A 19,652-nucleotide genomic window follows, 5' to 3' on the forward strand; every position below is an offset into this window, starting at 1 on the left:
GTTAATATGGCTTTGTAATCAGAAATTATAAGTACATCATATTATAGACTGTTTGTGAGTATTGTAACTTCTTCACTGCTATGACAGGGTGTTTCTTTCTCAAATGCCAAATTCTAGTTAGTCAAATCAATTTTAAGCCTTATATGAACTTTTAATCAAAATGTACTTACAATTCTAAATATATATATTCATATACACACATGTAGTTTTTTTATTATTTTTTAGGACAGTTTAATTTCCAATAATGTTCATCTTGATACAGTGCGATAAGAAACATAGAATGTGACGGCAGATAAGAACCATTCGGCCCATCTAGTCTGCCCAATTTTCAAAATACTTTCATTAGTCACTAGCCTTACCTTATAGTTAGGATAGCCTTATGCATATCCCACACATGCTTAAACTCCTTTACTGTGTTAACCTCTACCACTTCAGCTGGAAGGCTATTCCATGCGTCCACTACCCTCTCAGTAAAGTAATACTTCCTGATATTATTTCTAAACCTTTGCCCCTCTAATTTAAGACTATGTGCTCTTGTTGTGGTGGTTTTTCTTCTTTTAAATATAGTCTCCTCCTTTACTGTGTTGATTCCCTTTATGTATTTAAATGTTTCTATCATATCCCCCCTGTCTCGTCTTTCCTCCAAGCTATACATGTTAAGATACTTTAACCTTTCCTGGTAAGTTTTATCCTGCAATCCATGAACCAGTTTAGTAGCCCTTCTCTGAACTCTCTCTAAAGTATCAATATCCTTCTGAAGATACGGTCTCCAGTACTGCGTACAATACTCCAAGTGAGGTCTCACCAGTGTTCTGTACAATGGCATGAGCACTTCTCTCTTTCTACTGCTAATACCTCTCCCTATACAACCAAGCATTCTGCTAGCATTTCCTGCTGCTCTATTACATTGTCTGCCTACCTTTAAGTCATCAGAAATAATCACCCCTAAATCCCTTTCCTCAGATGTTGAGGTTAGGACTCTATCAAATATCCTATACTCTGCCCTTGGGTTTTTACGTCCAAGGTGCATTATCTTGCACTTATCCACATTAAATGTCAGTTGCCACAACTCTGACCATTTTTCTAGTTTACCTAAATCATTTGCCATTTGGCTTATCCCTCCTGGAACATCAACCCTGTTACATATCTTAGTATCATCAGCAAAAATACATACCTTACCATCAAGACCTTCTGCAATATCACTAATAAAAATATTAAAGAGAATGGGTCCAAGTACAGATCCCTGAGGTACCCCACTGGTGACAAGCCCAAGCTTTGAATATACTCCATTGACTACAATTTTCTGTTGCCTGTCACTTAGCCACTGCCTTACCCATTCAACAATATTGGAATCCAAACTTAAAGAAAATATATAAAAAAATACTTTTTCAGAGATTTTTTTTTTTACAGATTTACAACAGAAACACTGGACAGCAACAAACAATTTTGTAAATACATATGTTTTGGGTGTTTTAGATCTCTGATAGCTCCAAATAAAATATATAAACTGTATGATCTCTTCTGGTGCCATGTATGTAGCAACACAAAACAGACTCTACATTTGATTTTTCACAAAAGCCCAAATTATATCATTTACAAGCTATTACATGTGCCACAAAATGGTGTGATAGACACCCAAAAGCATTTCTAAAGAGATTGCACCACATATCAGTTTCTATGAAATAAGGAAGTAGTGAGAGTTAGCAAAACAATTTGATATCTTTGTGAAATTTCCCTGCCTTGAAATAGGATATTCAATTTACATGTCACGATTTAGCACACATCAGCATGACATAATGTTACAAAACTATGCCTGAAAACTCAATACCAAATATTTCCATATTTGACTGTAGTTTTAGCTAAGGGAGATCACAATTTAACAGATTAAAATAACATTTTAGAGTGATTGTATGTTCTATAAAATAGTCACTCCTCCACAAAGTATACATTTCCCCAAAAAATAAAATAAAAGACCCCCTAAGATATTGTAAACAGCCTTACACGCCAAGCCATATTAAACGTGGTAGTGACAATTTTGTAAGAATTTCATCAAATTCTGGTCTGTGCTGAAAGAGATTGCAGAATTTTTGCAAAACATTTGTTTTTTAGTGAAATGCCCCTAAAATGTACTAAAAATTCCAGTTTACATAACTTCTTTATTAGTAGGAATATACAAAAGACAAGAGGTCACCCTTTGAGACTGGAAGAAAGGAGTTTTCACTTACAGTAGAGAAAAGGGTTCTTTACAGTAACAATAAAGATGTAGAATTCTCTGCCTAAAGAGCTTGTTTTATCAGATTCTATAGATACATTTTAAAAAGGCTTGAATGATTTTTTTGCATAAACAGAATATTCAAGGATATAATTGATATGTATGTAAACAGGTTGTTGATCCAGGGAGAAATCTCATTGTCATAATGGAATTAAGAAGGATTTCTTTTTGTGACATAATTGAAAATGGCTACAATCCGTTTTTTGGGGGTGTCTGTTTGCCTTTTAGATCCTCCTCATTAATCTATAGGCAGAGCATCCCATTACCTAAGAGCACTATGAGTGAGACATATCACATCTACAGCAAATACAATATAATACCGTCATATAATAACATTTCTTAGCATAGTAATACAATATCCCAATGTCAGTAGCATATAATAGCCAAGAACCTCTTATCTGTATGCTGTGCTTCTTAAAGGGACACTGTAGGCACCAGACTCATTGAAGTGGTCTGGGTGCAAACTCCCATCATCCTTAACCCTAGAGTGGTAATTATTGCAGTTTTTATAAACTGCAATAATTATCTGCTAGGGTTATCTCCTCCTCTACCAGACAGCCACTAGAAGGACTTCCGGGTTTGAAGGCGACTTTTGGTCGCCTAAACGACACTGGATGTCCTCACGCTATGCATGAGGACTTTCAGCGTCACCAGAATCCCCATGGGAAAGCATAAATAATGCTTTCCTATTGGCAAATCTTAATGCGAGCGCGGCCTTAGGTCTCCCCCGCCGGCGGACGTTATTAACCCCTTCTGCACCACAGGGTTGGGCCTTGACAAAGGGGGAAGCTATAGTGCCAGGAAAATGAGTTTGTTTTCCTGGCACTATAGTTTCCCTTTAAGTCCATATGTTTTATAGACTCAACTCTTCCAGGCTGTGTTCTGCATATTGCAACTTATGCAATTCAGTAGAGGCAAGGTCCAGTTATGTAAGCGTTAATAGCAAACAAATTAGGATCCAAAATAGTGTCAAACATGTTCTCAAATGCACAAAATGCATTTCACCTTTCAAGAAAGCTTTTTCTTACACCCACACACAAGAATTAATTAGTACAGTGAGGTGATAAGAGTATGCCTTATGTTTGGGGCGTGGGCTGCAGCCGAGCGAGCTGGACGTGTCTGGGTAGAGCTCTGCTGCAACCACGGTGCCAATAGCCTACATTAGCGGAGACTGACCTTGGAAACTATGATACCAGGTGGGGGAAATGCGATGGACAAAAGGACTCCCCGAAACCAAAAGAAAAAACCAACGGAGACGGTCTCAGTACCCGAAATGTTCGCGGCCTCTCGCGCCATGAGGTCGAGCACCCAAGATGGCGGACGAGAGGGCCCGGGCACACCCCGTTCGCCCTCGAGCCCAGCGAGCGGAGGAGCTATGGGGCCTGCAGAATCCGACACCAGTCAGATACTGGCAAAGCTGGCTGAAGTCCGCAGCTACCTGGCTACCGAGATGGTCCGCAACACAGCTGAAGTTAAGGCTGAGATACAGACTTTAGGGGTGAGAACGGAGACGCTTGAGCGGCGGATGGAGTCCACTGTCGTGGCCCATAACGCCGCAGCTGCCCAAATCAACCACCTAACCTCTCAGCTATCCCTTGCAAGCTATGCAATCGACGATCTTGGGAATCGATCACGGCGCAACAATATCCGCCTTCGAGGACTGCCGGAGCAGGAGGGGGAAGGATCCCTGAGCGATGTGGTCTTGGGGATTTTTAAACCGCTTCTTCCTAATATCCCCGATCATTTATGGCATATCGAGCGGGCGCACAGAGCGCTTCGCGCCAAACGGGCGGATGACCGGCGTCCCAGGGATGTACTCATCAGATTCCTTTCCTACCAAACGAAGGAGGCCCTGATGAAGTTCGGCAGAGACCACCCGATTGTCCACAACGGGGCAGATCTTGCTCTTTTCCAGGATTTGACCCCTCTGACTCTACAGCGACGTCGAGACTGGCGCCCTATTACCGAATTGCTGCAGCGGCACTCTATTAAATATGCCTGGGGGCATCCCTTTCGGCTTCTGGCCTTCAGAGATGGACGCACCAAAGTTTTATTTTCAGATGGCGACCCGGAGAGATTCCTGAGTGAGCTGGGGATCCGGACCCCTGAGGACTTCGCGGTTCCGAAGGGGCCAGGGGAGGTCCTGCCTGCCCTCCCCCGAGAATGGTATGCGGCGGCGGATTGAGGTGATTGGGGGTCTCAGCTGTTCACCCCGAGCTGTGGTTTGAGGTCCCAGATGGCAGGGTCTCACGGGTGGGTACATATTGCTTGGGAGGGGGGAAGCTGGATCCCACTTGGTGGGGACTTTCCTTTTTTGATGGGGGCTATGGTAGCCGGGCTCTTGCGTAAGGCCCTAAGGGGCTTTTGGTTCACCCTTGCTGCGGGTGGGATTGTTAATTCTGGGGAGGGTTAGGGTTGCTCGCTATCCCCGCCCGTGGCTCTGTTGCCCGCGATGACTTTCTCAAAGGGGCCCCTTCTATACCCACTGTTCCACTTGACCCGAAGCCGAAAATTGTTTCGATTATTATGGGATATTCGGGGTCTGGGGACTTATATGTACTTTTTTCGTTATGGAAGAGCTGCGGGAATATTGTGGGGCGGCGGGCGGCGGAGGTCATGTGCAGTTATTCCCTTTCCGAATGCTCTGTCATTTTCGGTTATATCCCGAGCTAAACTGATGTGTTGGTGTTTTAGTATGTGAGGGGTTAGTGGCCGGAGGGGATTGGGGCCCTGACAACTGGGATCATATAGACAGCATCCTTGGCTTTATGGGATGCCCCTATTGCAGGTGGGATCGTGGCCTCGGGAGGGGCGGGATTCCACGCTCTCTCTGAAAATGGCCCTGATATTCTTCATATTAGTCTGACGGGGCCCCTTCTCTGCCTTTTACTATAGCATGTTCCCCCGCTCGACTCATGTATTTTTGCTGGGTCTCGGGGGACCGGCGATTGCTGTACATTGTTTTTTTTTTAGTATGTTTCTTTGTTAAGAGGGGTTGCGGGATCGTTGGCGGGGCGGCGGGCGGCGGGCACTGTCAAATGTTTTTTGTTCCAAGTGTGTCGGGGCTGGTTGAAGATGCATTTTTGTTTAACTTGAGGCTGTATATGCTAGGTTTATGATGCTGGTGGGGGATGGGGCCGGGGGATCTGATAGTGGATCGTTGTGGTAGTGGGCATTCTCTGATTCGGGGCCCGGCCACGTCTCCAGGAGACTGACTACCTTCCCGGGCACGGTGCTAACCCTCAGTATCTTATCCCTATTATCCTCGTTCCGGGGCCCGTAGACTCGGGGGATGGGGGCCATGGGCCAGTGCCCCGGCTGACGGCCCCGGGGAGGAGGGATTCTTCTTCCGGCCTGAAGTGTATGTGTGTGCTCTATATACTCCTTTTTTGTTTTTTCTTTCTCACGTGATGCTTTCTAATGCCAATCCCTTCGCATGCAGTCCACACTTCCTTATTGATACCTCTGGAGGTGGCCCTAGACCCTGATGGATTCTCCCACCCTCACAGTGGGGGGACCTGAATCGGAAAGTATAACATGTCAATTTCACTTCCGACCTCATGACACTTCACACACAAATTGCTACATGTATACATAATACCATTTTGGATGCATGATCGTAGTCAGGTGGCCACCATCATTTGTATTTGGTAACACTGTATCCCCCCCCCCTCTGCTGTTGGTTGTTGCCGGAGCAGGGGGAGGGGGTAGCGGATTTGCCGGCTGCCCCCAGGCACCCTTTTTAGTGCCCCTCCAATGGGGGTCGCGACACTGGGCTACGCCCTGACGCGACCCGAAAGCTTCCCACCCACCGTTTGGTATCTCCCAATTCTAGTTGATTTGTTCTCTGTCTCCAATTTAAATGTGATTGGCACCCTAGGGGTGCCCATCTTGATTGGTCTATGTTCCTACTTCTCTGGGGCCCAATTGGTGCTCTGGAGAGGTTTCAACATATACCCCGTATTGTCCTGGCAATAGGTAAGACCAGGCTACTGTTTTTTTCATTGTTACTCTTTACATTTTCCATTCTCTCACCCTACACTCCTATCCCTAGTTCGTTCCTTTCTCAACCCCACTTTCTCTCTCTACCGCCCCTGGGAGGGGCAGCCATTGGACCCACTGTGCTTCCTCTAAGTCAAACCAGAGCGGGATTGCCAGATAAGACTAGCGTGACCTTCCACCCATCGTCATGCCGTTAAAGATTTTGTCTTTAAATGTTAAGGGACTTAATGCCCCGAATAAAAGACGTCTCATGTTCCGGGAACTCAAACGCCTCAACCCCGACATAGCGTTCCTACAAGAGACGCATCTCCCACAGAACGCGAAGTTTGCTTTACGAGATCACACGTTTCGGATTGTACACGAGGCTAGGGCCCTAAATAAGAGGAATGGAGTAGCGGTACTTGTACACCATAGGTGCCCTATCCGGATAGGGACCGTGACATCGGATCCGGCGGGCCGATTCTTAGTGCTTTCGGGGAGTTTATACTCCCATACGATCCACCTCCTTAATATATATGCCCCCAACGACCCCTCTGCCGAATTTTGGGACTCCATGGCCCGAACGGTTAATGAGCTGCCGCATGGAATGATTATTGTGGGGGGTGATCTCAACGCCACTCCATGTCCAGCTGTCGACCGGAGCCAGGGGGGTGGGTTACCAAGGTCGCATAGGAGGGGGGGACAAGATAAACTGCTTCGCACGTTCATCCAGCGCACTGGCCTCCTGGACATCTGGAGGGCTCACCACCCTGACGACCGCGATTATACCTTTTACTCTGCCCCCCATGATACATACTCGAGGATCGACGTATTACTGGTCAACTCCCACCTGGCACCAAAGGTCTCGGACTCCTCGATTGGATCTATTACGTGGTCGGACCATGCTGAGGTCACATTGTCATTAGATAATTTGTGTACTGCGTCTCCGTGGTCTTGGAAATTGAATACCTCCTTGCTACAGGATCCGGCCGTAGTGGAGACTATCCGTATGGAATTGTCCGATTACTTCGACAGGAATGTGGTGCCTGATCTCCGTCCAGCCATGATATGGGCCGCCCATAAAGCGGTAATACGGGGTATATTTATTCGTGAAGCCACTTTAAAGAAAAAACGCAAAATGCAGTTACTGTCGTCTCTCTTAGAGGCTTTGGGCAAAGCTGAGGAGAAGCACAAGACCGCTTCGACCGCTGATACGCTAGCGAATGTACAGGCGCTGCGTTCCTCAGTACGCGAGACGCTTCTGGACGATACAGCCAGAGCTATGGTATGGTCCAAGAGGACATACTACGAAAAGTCCAACAAAATGGACACGCTTCTGGCACGATCACTCCGCCCGAGACAGGGACACTCCCACATCACTAGGATCAAAGACTCCGCTGGTAAGTACCGCACCGACCCCACTGATATCGCAAAGATTTTCTCGGAATACTACTCAGCACTATACAACCACTCCGGGGGGGGCGGCAGCGACCAACAACAACGCGAGACGGAGGACACTAGGATATTCTTGGATCAATTGGCACTGCCAAGGCTTGATCTAGTAGCTACAGCTAACCTGGGAGCGCGAATCACGGCCGATGAAATTGATGCGGCAATCTCCACGCTGAAAGGCAACAAAGCCCCTGGACCGGATGGATTCGACGGCGGCTATTATAAAGTCTTTCGGGAAACTCTTACACCACACATGGAGACGTTGTTTAACGACCTCATGGAGGGGGGGGTTCCGGATAGAGACATGTCGCTGGCCGACATAGTCCTCTTACCGAAACCGGGCAGAGATGACTCGATTCCCGAGAACTTCCGCCCGATCTCGCTGATCAATCATGATTCTAAAATTCTGGCTAAGATCTTAGCGACACGCTTGAACCCCTTCCTCACTCACTTAGTCCATCCGGACCAGGTGGGTTTTATACCCGGCAGACAATTGTATGAGAACACTCGGCGCAATATCGACCTTATTTGGAGGCAAGCAACCAAAGGGATCCCTACCATGATCCTGTCGCTTGATGCCGAAAAGGCCTTCGATAGAGTTAAGTGGCCCTATTTATTCGAGGTCCTGCGGCACTTTGGCCTACCTGACTCATATATCACTGCAATTCGGGCTCTGTATACGGATGTTCGGGCGAGGGTCCGGATAGCGGGATCAGGGGCACTACCTTTCACATTGGGCAATGGCACCAGACAGGGCTGCCCTTTGTCTCCCCTGCTATTCGCCCTCTCGCTGGAACCCCTCCTACAAAAGGTGCGTAACACGCCCGAAATTCAGGGAATTTCTCTAGGGAATAGGCGATATGTGGTCTCCGCCTTTGCAGACAATGTATTGTTGACTCTGACGTCTCCGAAAGAGTCGATGGATGCTTTGGCGGTGGTGCTGGAATCCTACGGTAGCCTGGCAGGCTATAAGGTGAACCTGCCTAAATCGAGTGCGCTCCCTATTTGTATGTGTGACCCTGAAGTTGCGTACGTAGGGACTGTGCATGATATTCGCATGGAGAAACACCGTCTCAAATACCTAGGGATACACCTGACAGCAGACCCCGCCCAGTTATTCAGGCAAAATTACACTCCCCTGATCCGCACTCTGATATCTGACATGGAAAACTGGCAGGATAAACCGATCTCATGGATCGGTAGGATCCACGCTGTAAAAATGAATGTGCTCCCCAGGATTTTATTTCTGTTTCAGGCCCTTCCGGTCAAGCTGATTAGGTCTGACTTAGGGGCACTGCAACAGGCGGTGGGGAAGTTCATATGGCAGAACAGGAAACACAGGGTCTCCCGTAATGTCTTGTACAGAGCACGGTCGAGGGGGGGCCTGGGATTACCTAACTTCTTTTTCTATTACCTAGCGGCCCAACTCTCGCAAATCGCGTTTTGGCACTCTCCCCCGGATGAGAGAAGATGGGTGGATTTAGAATCGGCTCTTATGGGACCTGATCTCCCTCAGTTCTGCATCTGGGTCCCTCGGGACCAGAGACCGATAGCAAAAATTGCTTGCCCGGCCATAGCGAACTCGGTGAAAATATGGGATGCCACATCGGTCAAATATGGGCTATCCCCTCGGGAATCCCCACTGACTCCCTACTTGAGGAATAAAGCCTTCACCCCAGGATTGGATGCCAGGGCGTTCAAAGGGATCGAGAGTACGGGCCTCCAGCGTCTATGCCAACTCTACGAGGGCGGAACACTTCTTAGGTTCGAAGATTTACAAACTAGAGCGGCCCTACGCCCATCGGACTTTTTCCGATACATCCAACTTAGGGACTATGCGCAAACTTCGGCAACTAAATTATGCGCGCTCCAACCACTCACCTTTTTTGAAACCCTATGCCTTAAGGAACAGTTCCCAAGGGGCCTTATCACAAAATTGTACGCACACTTGAGTACCTCCACTTCGGAGTGGGGGGAGCTTACGTATATAGCCCAATGGGAAGCTGACCTTGGCGAAGAGTTGGAAGGGGTGGACTGGCAGGAGATTTGGGAAGCTGCGGCGACCTCCTCTATATGTGTAACTATGCAGGAACAAGCATATAAAACCTTGTTCAGGTGGTACACCACCCCGGTGAAGCTCTGTAGAATGCATAGGCTATCTACGGACGTATGCTGGAGAGGCTGTGGGCAAAAAGGAACCTACTTGCACATGTGGTGGGAATGCCCTGTGGCCCAGACTTTCTGGGGGCAGGTAGCGGGGTTATTGAAAGATATCTTCGGCAGGGAGGTAGGGCTTGACCCATGGGTATTCCTCCTGGCCCGGCCACTGGAGGACTGGACCAGGACTGAACAAAAGTTAGTCCATAGGGTGATTCTGGCGGCAAGGCGGGCCCTTGCGCAGGTTTGGCGTCAACCCTCAGCTCCCTCACTTCGCATGTTGCTGCAGAAAATCAAGGATAATTACCTCATGGATAAACTCACTGCAAAGGTCAGGGGCACGAATGCGAAGTTCGACAGAATATGGGCACCTTGGATAGATAGTAACTTAGGAGATTAGGACCCACGGGAGCTGGACCTGTCTTCTCCTTTTTGCAGAGACATGGGGGCTTACGCTGGGACACCACCAGGGGGCGGACAGCCCCTTGGGGGTTGTGCTGCCCACAGGCGGGTACAGGGAGGTTAGGTCAGGACCACAAGACATGACTATTTATTCGGGAGCTTGGGGCTCTGTGACTATGCCAACCCCTCCCACACATCTTTCCCATCTCTTTCCCCCCCCTTCCCGTCCCCCTCCTCCCCTTCTGACTCTTCTCTTTTTTCTCTTTTCTTTCCCTATTTTCTTTCATATTCCTAGTTCAAGTTCTTCTATGTCTTCTACTTCCTTTAATATTCATGTGTATGGCTACACTACATCCACCACGATTTAATGAACCCCGCCCCTGTACTGTTTGGATAGGGTCACTATAGCACGGATTACCGATCACTGCATATAGTCACGCCATTTAGCACCCCCAGACACCGGGGAGGGGCGGGATTCTCAGATATTTTGGAGGCTCTGCTATTATGTGTTAGTAAGCTTTGACTTATGAACCTCTACTTCTGGCAGGATGGCCATACCAGATCTCCTTGATTTTTTATATATATTGAAAATTGGAAGGACACCGCTCACATATCTGGAACGATTCAAAGACGATTTGCCGAATAAGTTATCAATCTTGCTAAACACTTGTGTTTTATTTTGTATATCGTACCTTTTCCATGCCTAAACCCATGAATAAGTCAGATATGTGATGTTTGTATTAATATTGTTTGTATTAATGGTGTTCAACCTTGTTAAAAATAAAGAATTTAAAAAAAAAAGAGTATGCCTTATGTCTTGAGTATATTAATATAACAGATGATGAGGTCCAATATGTGGCTAGCAATGGCTTCATCCCAGCTCCCACGTACAACAGCATTTGTACTTGAAACATCATTGGGATGGCTGGGTACGCTACCTTTCAATATATCTGTCTAGTAAACCTGTATTTCTAAGAAAACTATGTTATATGCATGCGTGGTGTCTGTCATACCTGAATAGAGCCATAGTGATAGAAGGGCCCGAAAAACGACAGCATGTGCCAGTGTCCTTTATCTTTATAGGTTAAGATCTAAAATGGGAATTGCCTGTGGAACTCTATATACACAGATTACAGTTCCAAGCAGGCTCATTCAGCACTTGTTAAGTATGATTATTATTGCAAACAATTTTTTTCGCCGTCAGCACAGATCTTCCTGTTTGGCGCCATAAATTATTTCTCATCCCTGTGGGGGAAAAATCTAAAACAAAAAATTATTGCAACTCATACCATAACTACTTCCTCTGCTACTTGTACTTGCAGCTTGTAATTGCTTGGGCAAGTTTTGCCATTTTACAAACTTTACAGTTAAGAACTGTAAAAGAATGCATTACATAAAGCATCTATATAGTACATTATAAATGGAGGAGGGGTCACTTTTTGCATTTTTTTTCCTTTTACGATATCAAAGTTTCAGACTGGAGTACGTTTATAGAATGCAAACAAGTCCCACCGCCTTTGTACATATATATGTGTATAATTAAGTCATTATTTATAAATCTCTGTTTCAGATTCAGAACATGATGGCAGCCCTCGCACAGCTATTGGCTCAGATATAGAGGACACTAAACCTATCAATTTGGGTAAGTGATCGAGCACCGAGTGTAAGTGTTCCCTAAACTTGTCAGAACTCTTGAGTACTGTGTGAGTGTTCTGTCTGTGATTTTTACATATGCGTGCCTCTGATTCCTGTCACAGCTGTTTTGTCTCTGCAGATATGACAGATTTCCAGGAGAGTTTTGTCACTTCTGGCGTTTTCAGCGTCACAGAATTAATTCAAGTGTCTAGAAGTGAGTAACACACTCTCTATAGATCAATACTAACAGAGGGCTTCTTTACTGTGTGCAGAACTGGCAGGCTGAGTGAGTCCGTCCTTTGTCTGCGTTTGTGAATACATTGTGTGTCTGCATGAGATGCTAAAACACTAAATCTGGCCTTTTTGTTATGTATAACATTGTCAAACGTCCTACATATGAGGCACCTAAGACATAGTAAGCATTTTCTTTAAATGACATTTTGACGTACTGGGATTAAACCTTTCAACAGACTGACAAAGCTTATCCTGCATTAGTAACATTAATAGACTAGGTGTGACTCCATAAAGTCATTGAAAAAGCCATGTGTATATAACGCCACTACAAGTAGTCATCTTCTTTGTGTAACACTCGATAAAGAAACCTATCTTAATATCTTTTGCTTGTGTTAAACTCGACAAGCTCATACTTTGTACATGTTTCACAGCTATTTCCAGGTAGTCAGATAGAGGGAATACTGAAATGAATCACTGAAGCGATCTTGTGTGGGTTTTCTAAAACATTTATATTTCTTTCTCCTGCTTATGAAAGTCTTCTTTACTCAAACACTCTTGCAACACTACAGTACGTTGTAAGGTTATCCGTTTTGAAAGACACTAGAGCTTTCTCAAGTCCATCCTTGACAAGTCGGCACAACAGTTTCTTTTGAAATGTTCTTTATTCATTTTGGTTTTTTTGTTGTTGTTGTTTCGCTTTCCAAAAATTAAGCAGCCAGATCTCATTTGTACAGAAACAAAAGCTTCAGATGATGTATGGAAACTTGGTGGTACATTTCTGGTTATCATAGTGAAACAGTAGTAGTGTCATAGAATCAAATTAGACAAGTGTAAAGATAAAGTATGGATACATCCTAGAGGCTGTATTATTCAGAATGCAAAGTAAATAAGGCTTTCCACAGCCCCAGGTAGCCCTGGGTAAAACATATATTTTTTTTAAAAAGGGTGGAGGGAGGGGGGCTGTCAGTGACCACTAGGAGCAATTAATAATCACATCACTACCTATCACTTCCCAGAATCCCTAACTGCAGTATGTTTCCCAGCTATACTTTTTGTGACAGGTTTCATATGCTTACTTTAATCTTATTTTGTATTATTTTTGTATTATTATTATTATCAATATTTACAAAGCGCCAACAAATTCCACAGCGCTGTACAATGGGTGGACTAACAGACAAGTATTTGTAACCAGACGAGTTGGACACACAGGAACAGATGGGGTTGAGGCCCCTGCTCAAACGAGCTTCATATATCTGCGTAGTATCCAGATTGCCTACAGAACCTTCCAAAATGAGAAGTGTTTTTGAAAGGATCTTCAGACAGGGCGGATTGGTGTTGCATTATTTACCATAAAATGTGTCCTTTATTTTATTGAAGGAGAACTGTTTTAATGCATTATCAGGGTGGTATACCCACCACTCCGATCTGTGGTAAACAAATCTCCAATTACATCCAGGTTCTGAAGTCATTTTTGGAGAGCTCTCTACGTAGAAGATCTGTGTTTAGCCTAATGGAGTTGGAGCTGACCCTCTTCATTGCTTGTTATAAATAATCTGTCACTTATTCTTATTTGTTTTTATTTTTATATTCTCTCTATTTTTTCTTTCTCTATCACTTGCTTGCTACTCATGTATCTGTAGAGATTCATCTGGTTTCTATGTGTCCTTATTCCTCTATATATTCTCTCTTGTTGCATATATTGATAGAATGTAACTGCTTACACTGCACAAAACTGTGCTGCTATTATTTCCTTCAATAAAAACTTTAATTATAAAAAATATAAAAAAAAAGCCGTGGCTGTGTTGTTAGAGATATATTCTAGCTCAGCTATTTTTACTTAAAATTTGCAATTCGGTTTTCGGTTCACTCCATTTAACTGTTTAACTAATTCTCTGCTATCCATATTAAGGGACAATTGGAGAATATTTTTTTTTTGCATTTTCCTGACTTTTGTGTCACTAAGATCTTCAAAGCACAAAGGCCAGTTCTACCGTATCTCCAACAGAAGGTGGATCTGTTAATGTGACACACCGATACATCGAATAAACCTCAAATCTGTCTTAATGAACACACTGAGTGTGCTATTGTCATGACAAACTGGATAAGACTGTTTTGTCTAACATCAATCATAAATTTCAGGTGACCTGATAATAACTGACTGAATAAACAGTAAGTTTTGCAAAAAAAGAGTTAACTGTAGGTCAGGTATAATAGTAAAAATTACGTCAGTCATTCATAGTCCTGTGGGACAGGTTGGACTGGTAGAAATATTAATGTCTGGCAATATGCTCACTATGTCAGTATGACAAGGTAAAAACAAATTCTATTAAGGATAGTCTCCCGCTAGCCTTGATGAGGCTTCTCTCACCATATGCACAGGACAGGGTCTTTGGTAAAATTTCTCCAGATGTCTTTAGACTGTAATGCATATTGAGCAGTGACATTCTACCCCAACGTGCAATTAGTTTTTTGTGTATCAACTGACAAAGCTGACATTTCAAAATACACAGCAGGGTTTTAACCCTTGTAGTGTGTCAACGCCCGATTTAATATTAAGTAAGAATTGATTGCGTTTGTTTTGACACGTGGGAGTTTTCATCTCACCTATTATCAGTAAATGGAACAGAGATCAAGTATTTCTCCAAGTCACTCCTTATATACTCAGGTGTGTACCTTGCTGCAAAGGTATGTTACTTAATGATTCTAGAAAAGTTCTGTCCTATTCTAAGGCCCTTTACTTTTTTTTTATCTTTTTATCAAAGACAACAAACTATTTGCTAGGGAAGCCGTCTCAGGGTCATTTTGGTCTTGGTCAAGTGAGCAGAAGTCCAGGCCCATATTAAGAGCCCATTGGGCCTGGTGCTGACAATTATGATGGGCCTAAAACAGAATCTTATCACTAGAAAACACTAAAACAGTCATACCTCCCAAGCGTCATGTATCAGGTGGAGGTGGTGCTGGAGGGAAACTCACAGGATATAGCTATAAGAAAACACACACCCTATGCTAATCTCTCGCTTCATCTTGCTCCTTGATGCGCTTGCTCCACGCTTTCTAAGGACTGTCCCTTAGCACTCACTTGTCCACTCCTCTCCTTAACTTCTTCCTAGAAGGCAGAAGCTCCTCTTATACAGTCTGGGACAGAGAAAATGTGTATGTAGTGAGTGTATAAGAAAGGGAACATGCCACAATGTTAGAGAGACTGAAGCAGCAAGAGCATTTGTATAGTGCGCAAAGTCAGCTCTACATAAACTAATTTCATTGTCAGCCAGTCCACACAAGTTTTGATTCCCTCTTAAGTCTCCATACTTAAGCAAGAACATGTGAAGAGTAGTAATTGGCCTATTCCAGGGGCATGGGTCTGGAGCTGCAGCTCCCTCAGCCCCTATGTTAATCCGGCCCTGCAGAAGTCACCTGTGTCTTCAAGCTTCAAGTGATCTTCCAAACTCTTGAGTTTTAATATAGTCTACAGCAAGTCTTTCATATAATTTCTGTAGTCTACAAGGCAATTGTGTTGTACCAGTCACCACACCGGGACCAGGAGTGCCACTGCCTTGAAGAACGATTCAGAAATTCACAGTTGTCCTGTCAGGATCTGTATGCCCAGATCGACAAGGATACTTCTTGTGATAGATGCAGTAGTGGTCCAATGGAACTTCATTCTGAGTTTCATCTGATTTTCTTCATGATTGTCTTGACATCGGTTTGTGCATAGAAAAGTGTTTTCCCTAACTTTCTTCGCTAGATAAAATAATTTCATGCCAAGTCATGCAAATGGAAAACATTTAAAATATTTTTTTTAAAAATACAACCCACCATCACAAGATGTAAGAAAATAGCTTATTATTATGGCCTTGATGGAATAAGGTTTCCGAATGATTCAATACTCTTTTAAAACTTTTGGAATAATTTATCTATAGAATCACCATGAAAGTATAGAGACCTAGGACCTTTCATCATGATTCAAGGAGCAATGTGATAGGCAGAGCCCAGTGGTCACCCACTAGTGCTGTACCTAATAGGGGTTTGTATATGTAAGGTAGGACATGTGACAGAGTATCGAGGATGAGTGGAAGCAGCGCTGGCCAAACTTGCTAGAACTGGCTACCAAGTAAAAAGTTATGGCAGTGTTAATAGTTAACTTTTAGGCTATTTATGTCAAAACAAAGCCACACCAGTTTAATAACTAGCTTTATTGATGCTTGGTAAAAAGTCGTGTGACACTGGCAGTGAGACCTCCCACATGATCTATCTTTGACAGACTGACCGTGTATATAATAACGACAGATTGTGCATGCGTGCCTGTGAGTAGTGGCGAAGGAAAAAAAATTTTCCCTGTGGTTTTCACAGATAGATTGCTGATTGACAAAGGTTGTAGCACAGACAGCCTATGAAATCACTTCTTTTTGATGTGGTGAGCATTGTGTGTGTGCACATGTGTGTATTAAAGCAAGCATACTAACATCTACAGTGTCTTTGGGTCTCATGTCAGTTAAATGTCTCCTTATCTGTTTGCATGTGCTAGTGGGATGTCTGCTGTCTATGTTTGTGTATGTACAACATGTACAATGTTTTTCATGTGCTTGACACTTGTAATATTCTCATTGCAGCCCCTGTTGTCTCTGGCACGGGTCCCAATTTCTCTCTGGGAGAGCTACAGGGACACCTGGCTTATGATTTAAACCCTGCGGGAACCGGAATGAGAAGGACTCTCCCCAGCACTTCATCTAGCGGGTGTGTCACTTCGATAGTGTCACAGCCCTTTATGTGTGTTGTCATAAGTGTATTTCATTTACATATCTGTGTCACTTACAACTGTGTCAGTTACAGCGTTTAGCATTCTTTTTTTTTTAAATGAATACTTAAAACTGAGCACACACACATGTAAACGTATTTTACAGTGTGTGTAACAAAATGACTGTACTTACGGTAACATACCAGTTTTACTGCTGCACTATTAACAACTAATTAGATAAGAGTGATCTGTCAATGCATTTCTTTGATAAACTGCTATCTGGGTTGTTAGTTTTCAAATGGAATCAATTAAAGGTGGTCTTTAAGGACCACTTTTCATGCTTTTATGTAAGAATTTGTATGTTCACTGCAAAATCATTAAAGGATTTGCTAGCTGGGTGTCTTGTCTGCTTCTAGTCGGAGCCTAGCGCGTTCCACCAAAGTGAAACATTACATGTGACTTAAAAACCATATATAGATGAAAGTTTGTTGTTGATTTAAAAGAACTAAAGTTTATCTTTTTTTTTTTTTTTTAAAGAAGATGTTGTTTGTGTATAGTATTACATAATACTGTATGTATTAACATATTGCAACATTTTATAAAAGGCTAGCAGTGAAATACTTAGTTAATTCAGTTGCAAGTTATTTCAGGTACATACATATTGATGAAAGCAGATAATTAAATGTGTTACATCATATTTATTACATAATCTTATTATGCTTTAGTGTATGTTTATCTACTGAGCTCTACAACCAAATAGAAAAAAAGTTTTGTTTTAATATTTAGTATTTAATACTAATAATGATAATGAAAAAAATGTGTTAGAGAGATGCCTGTTAATACAAGCGTCTTAAGCGCAGTTATTCTGAAAAATGTTTTGACATAGACCCAAATTACTTAAATAGTATCAGATTAACAACTCATGCTTCAATTGAAAAAGTTAACTCTCTCAATGACCCATTTTTTAAATATGTAATAAAACACCCTTAATTAAACTCATCCCAAAGTCAAAAAACTCTTTATTTTTGTAAAACTGAGAGAGTGCCTAGCACACATATTTAATGCCTTTAAGCAAAATGCACTAGGGGGTGTTACAAAGGACCAGAACATTAGTAAATATGTTTAGACATCTTGTTAAATATTTAAAATATATAATTGAAAATATTCATTGTGTAGAGTGATAATTGCAATGCAGCAAGGACAAAAAAAGACAGTCTGTTTGTTTGCCAATAAGTAGACTATTTTAGGAAGTTTTGGGGTGAATCACCTTTGTTATTGTGTATGTTTCACTGTTCCTGTGTAATATATTCTTATGGTCTTTCTATGTGACAAGCCTCTCCGTTAGTGTTCTTGTTAAACACATTGTTCATGTTTTCTGTCCAGGAGCAAAAGGCACAAGTCTGGGTCCTTGGAGGATGACATTGACACCAGCCCTGGAGGAGAATACTATGCATCACCCTCGTCTCCAACTGGGAGCAGTCGCAACTGGACTGAGGACATGGAGGGGGGTGAGTGCCTTGCAGAATACAACTAGGATGTATGCATGGTTCAAAACACAAGTTATTTTGAGCACTAAAACCAAAATTGAAAACTTCTCACAAAAAAATTATAGTGTACTAATCTAGATGGGATAAAAGTGAGCCTGTAGCTAATGTGTGGGGAGAATTGAGGTAGAGAGTTCAGAGAAGGGCTACTAAACTGGTTCATGGATTGCAGGATAAAAGTTACCAGGAAAGGTTAAAGGATCTTAACATGTATAGCTTGGAGGAAAGACGAGACAGGGTGGATATGATAAAAACATTTAAATACATAAAGTGAATCAACACCGTAAAGGAGTAGAGTATATTTAAAAGAAGAAAAATTACGACAACAAGAGGACATAGTCTTATATTAGAGGGGCAAAGGTTTAAAAATAATATAAGGAAGTATTACTTTACTGAGAGGGTAGTAGATACATGGAATAGCCTTCCAGCTGAAGTGGTAGAGGTTAACACAGTGAAGGAGTTTAAGCATGCGTGGGATAGGCATAAGGCTATCCTAACTATAAGACAAGGCCAGGGACTAATGAAAGTATTTAGACAATTGGGTAGACTAGATGGGCCGAATGGTTCTTATCTGCCGTCACATTCTATGTTTCTATGTTTACTACATCACACTGGGAGTTAATTATACAGTACAGTGTGTTGGTATTGCTATATGTCCATGGTGGGTTTAATGCAGTGGGGTGAAGAGTTACAGTAGCATGGTTTTGGGTTAATATAAAAGATATGTAGTTTAAACAAATTAATAGAACACATGGTTTAGAGTTGGACTTTGTGGTGCAGTTCATGTGGTAGAGGGCTGGCTTTAGCAGGGTCTTAAGTCATATATATGTGAAGGAATCCATAAAATGTGCCTTTAGATTTAAGTCTTTTTGAAGCCTAGCAAGAACACTGGCTAACATGGAGAAGGCTTGTGTGTAAATTTAAAAAACGCTTGACTGCAGATCAGAAATACGTAAAATCTATGCAATAAGCATATATCGTTTTATTGTTTCATTTAAGTGGTGTATACACCTGTATGTGAGGATAAAGAGATCATGCAAAATGGTCTCCACAGTTTTCAGGTACTTTTCTATATGTTTGTAGGTAAGTATTAAGTAAATTATCTATTGGTGTTTGGCTCTTACCAAACATCAATGGATAATTTATAATACTTACCTACACACAAGACCTGGTCTTTCCTTAGTCTAACAACCAGTTACTGTTTTGTGCAGAACAATTGCTGTTTAACTTACCGTATATA

General features: G+C 42.9%; 1 protein-coding gene across 4 annotated transcripts in view; it reads left to right on the top strand.

The window, feature by feature from the left end:
- Positions 1 to 19,652, top strand: part of NFIC (nuclear factor I C) — a 131,362-nt gene that overhangs the window by 57,471 nt on the left and 54,239 nt on the right. For 3 of the 4 annotated variants that reach the window (XM_063455912.1, XM_063455911.1, XM_063455913.1), the window contains exons 3-6: positions 11,835 to 11,906; positions 12,039 to 12,113; positions 16,744 to 16,867; positions 18,252 to 18,376. In XM_063455912.1, coding sequence (XP_063311982.1) covers positions 11,835 to 11,906; positions 12,039 to 12,113; positions 16,744 to 16,867; positions 18,252 to 18,376 — 396 coding nt within the window. The remainder of the gene's footprint in view (positions 1 to 11,834; positions 11,907 to 12,038; positions 12,114 to 16,743; positions 16,868 to 18,251; positions 18,377 to 19,652) is intronic. The other variant, XM_063455914.1, reaches the window with a different exon arrangement.

This window comes from Pelobates fuscus, chromosome 5 (assembly GCF_036172605.1).
Source record: "Pelobates fuscus isolate aPelFus1 chromosome 5, aPelFus1.pri, whole genome shotgun sequence".
NCBI lineage: Eukaryota > Metazoa > Chordata > Amphibia > Anura > Pelobatidae > Pelobates > Pelobates fuscus.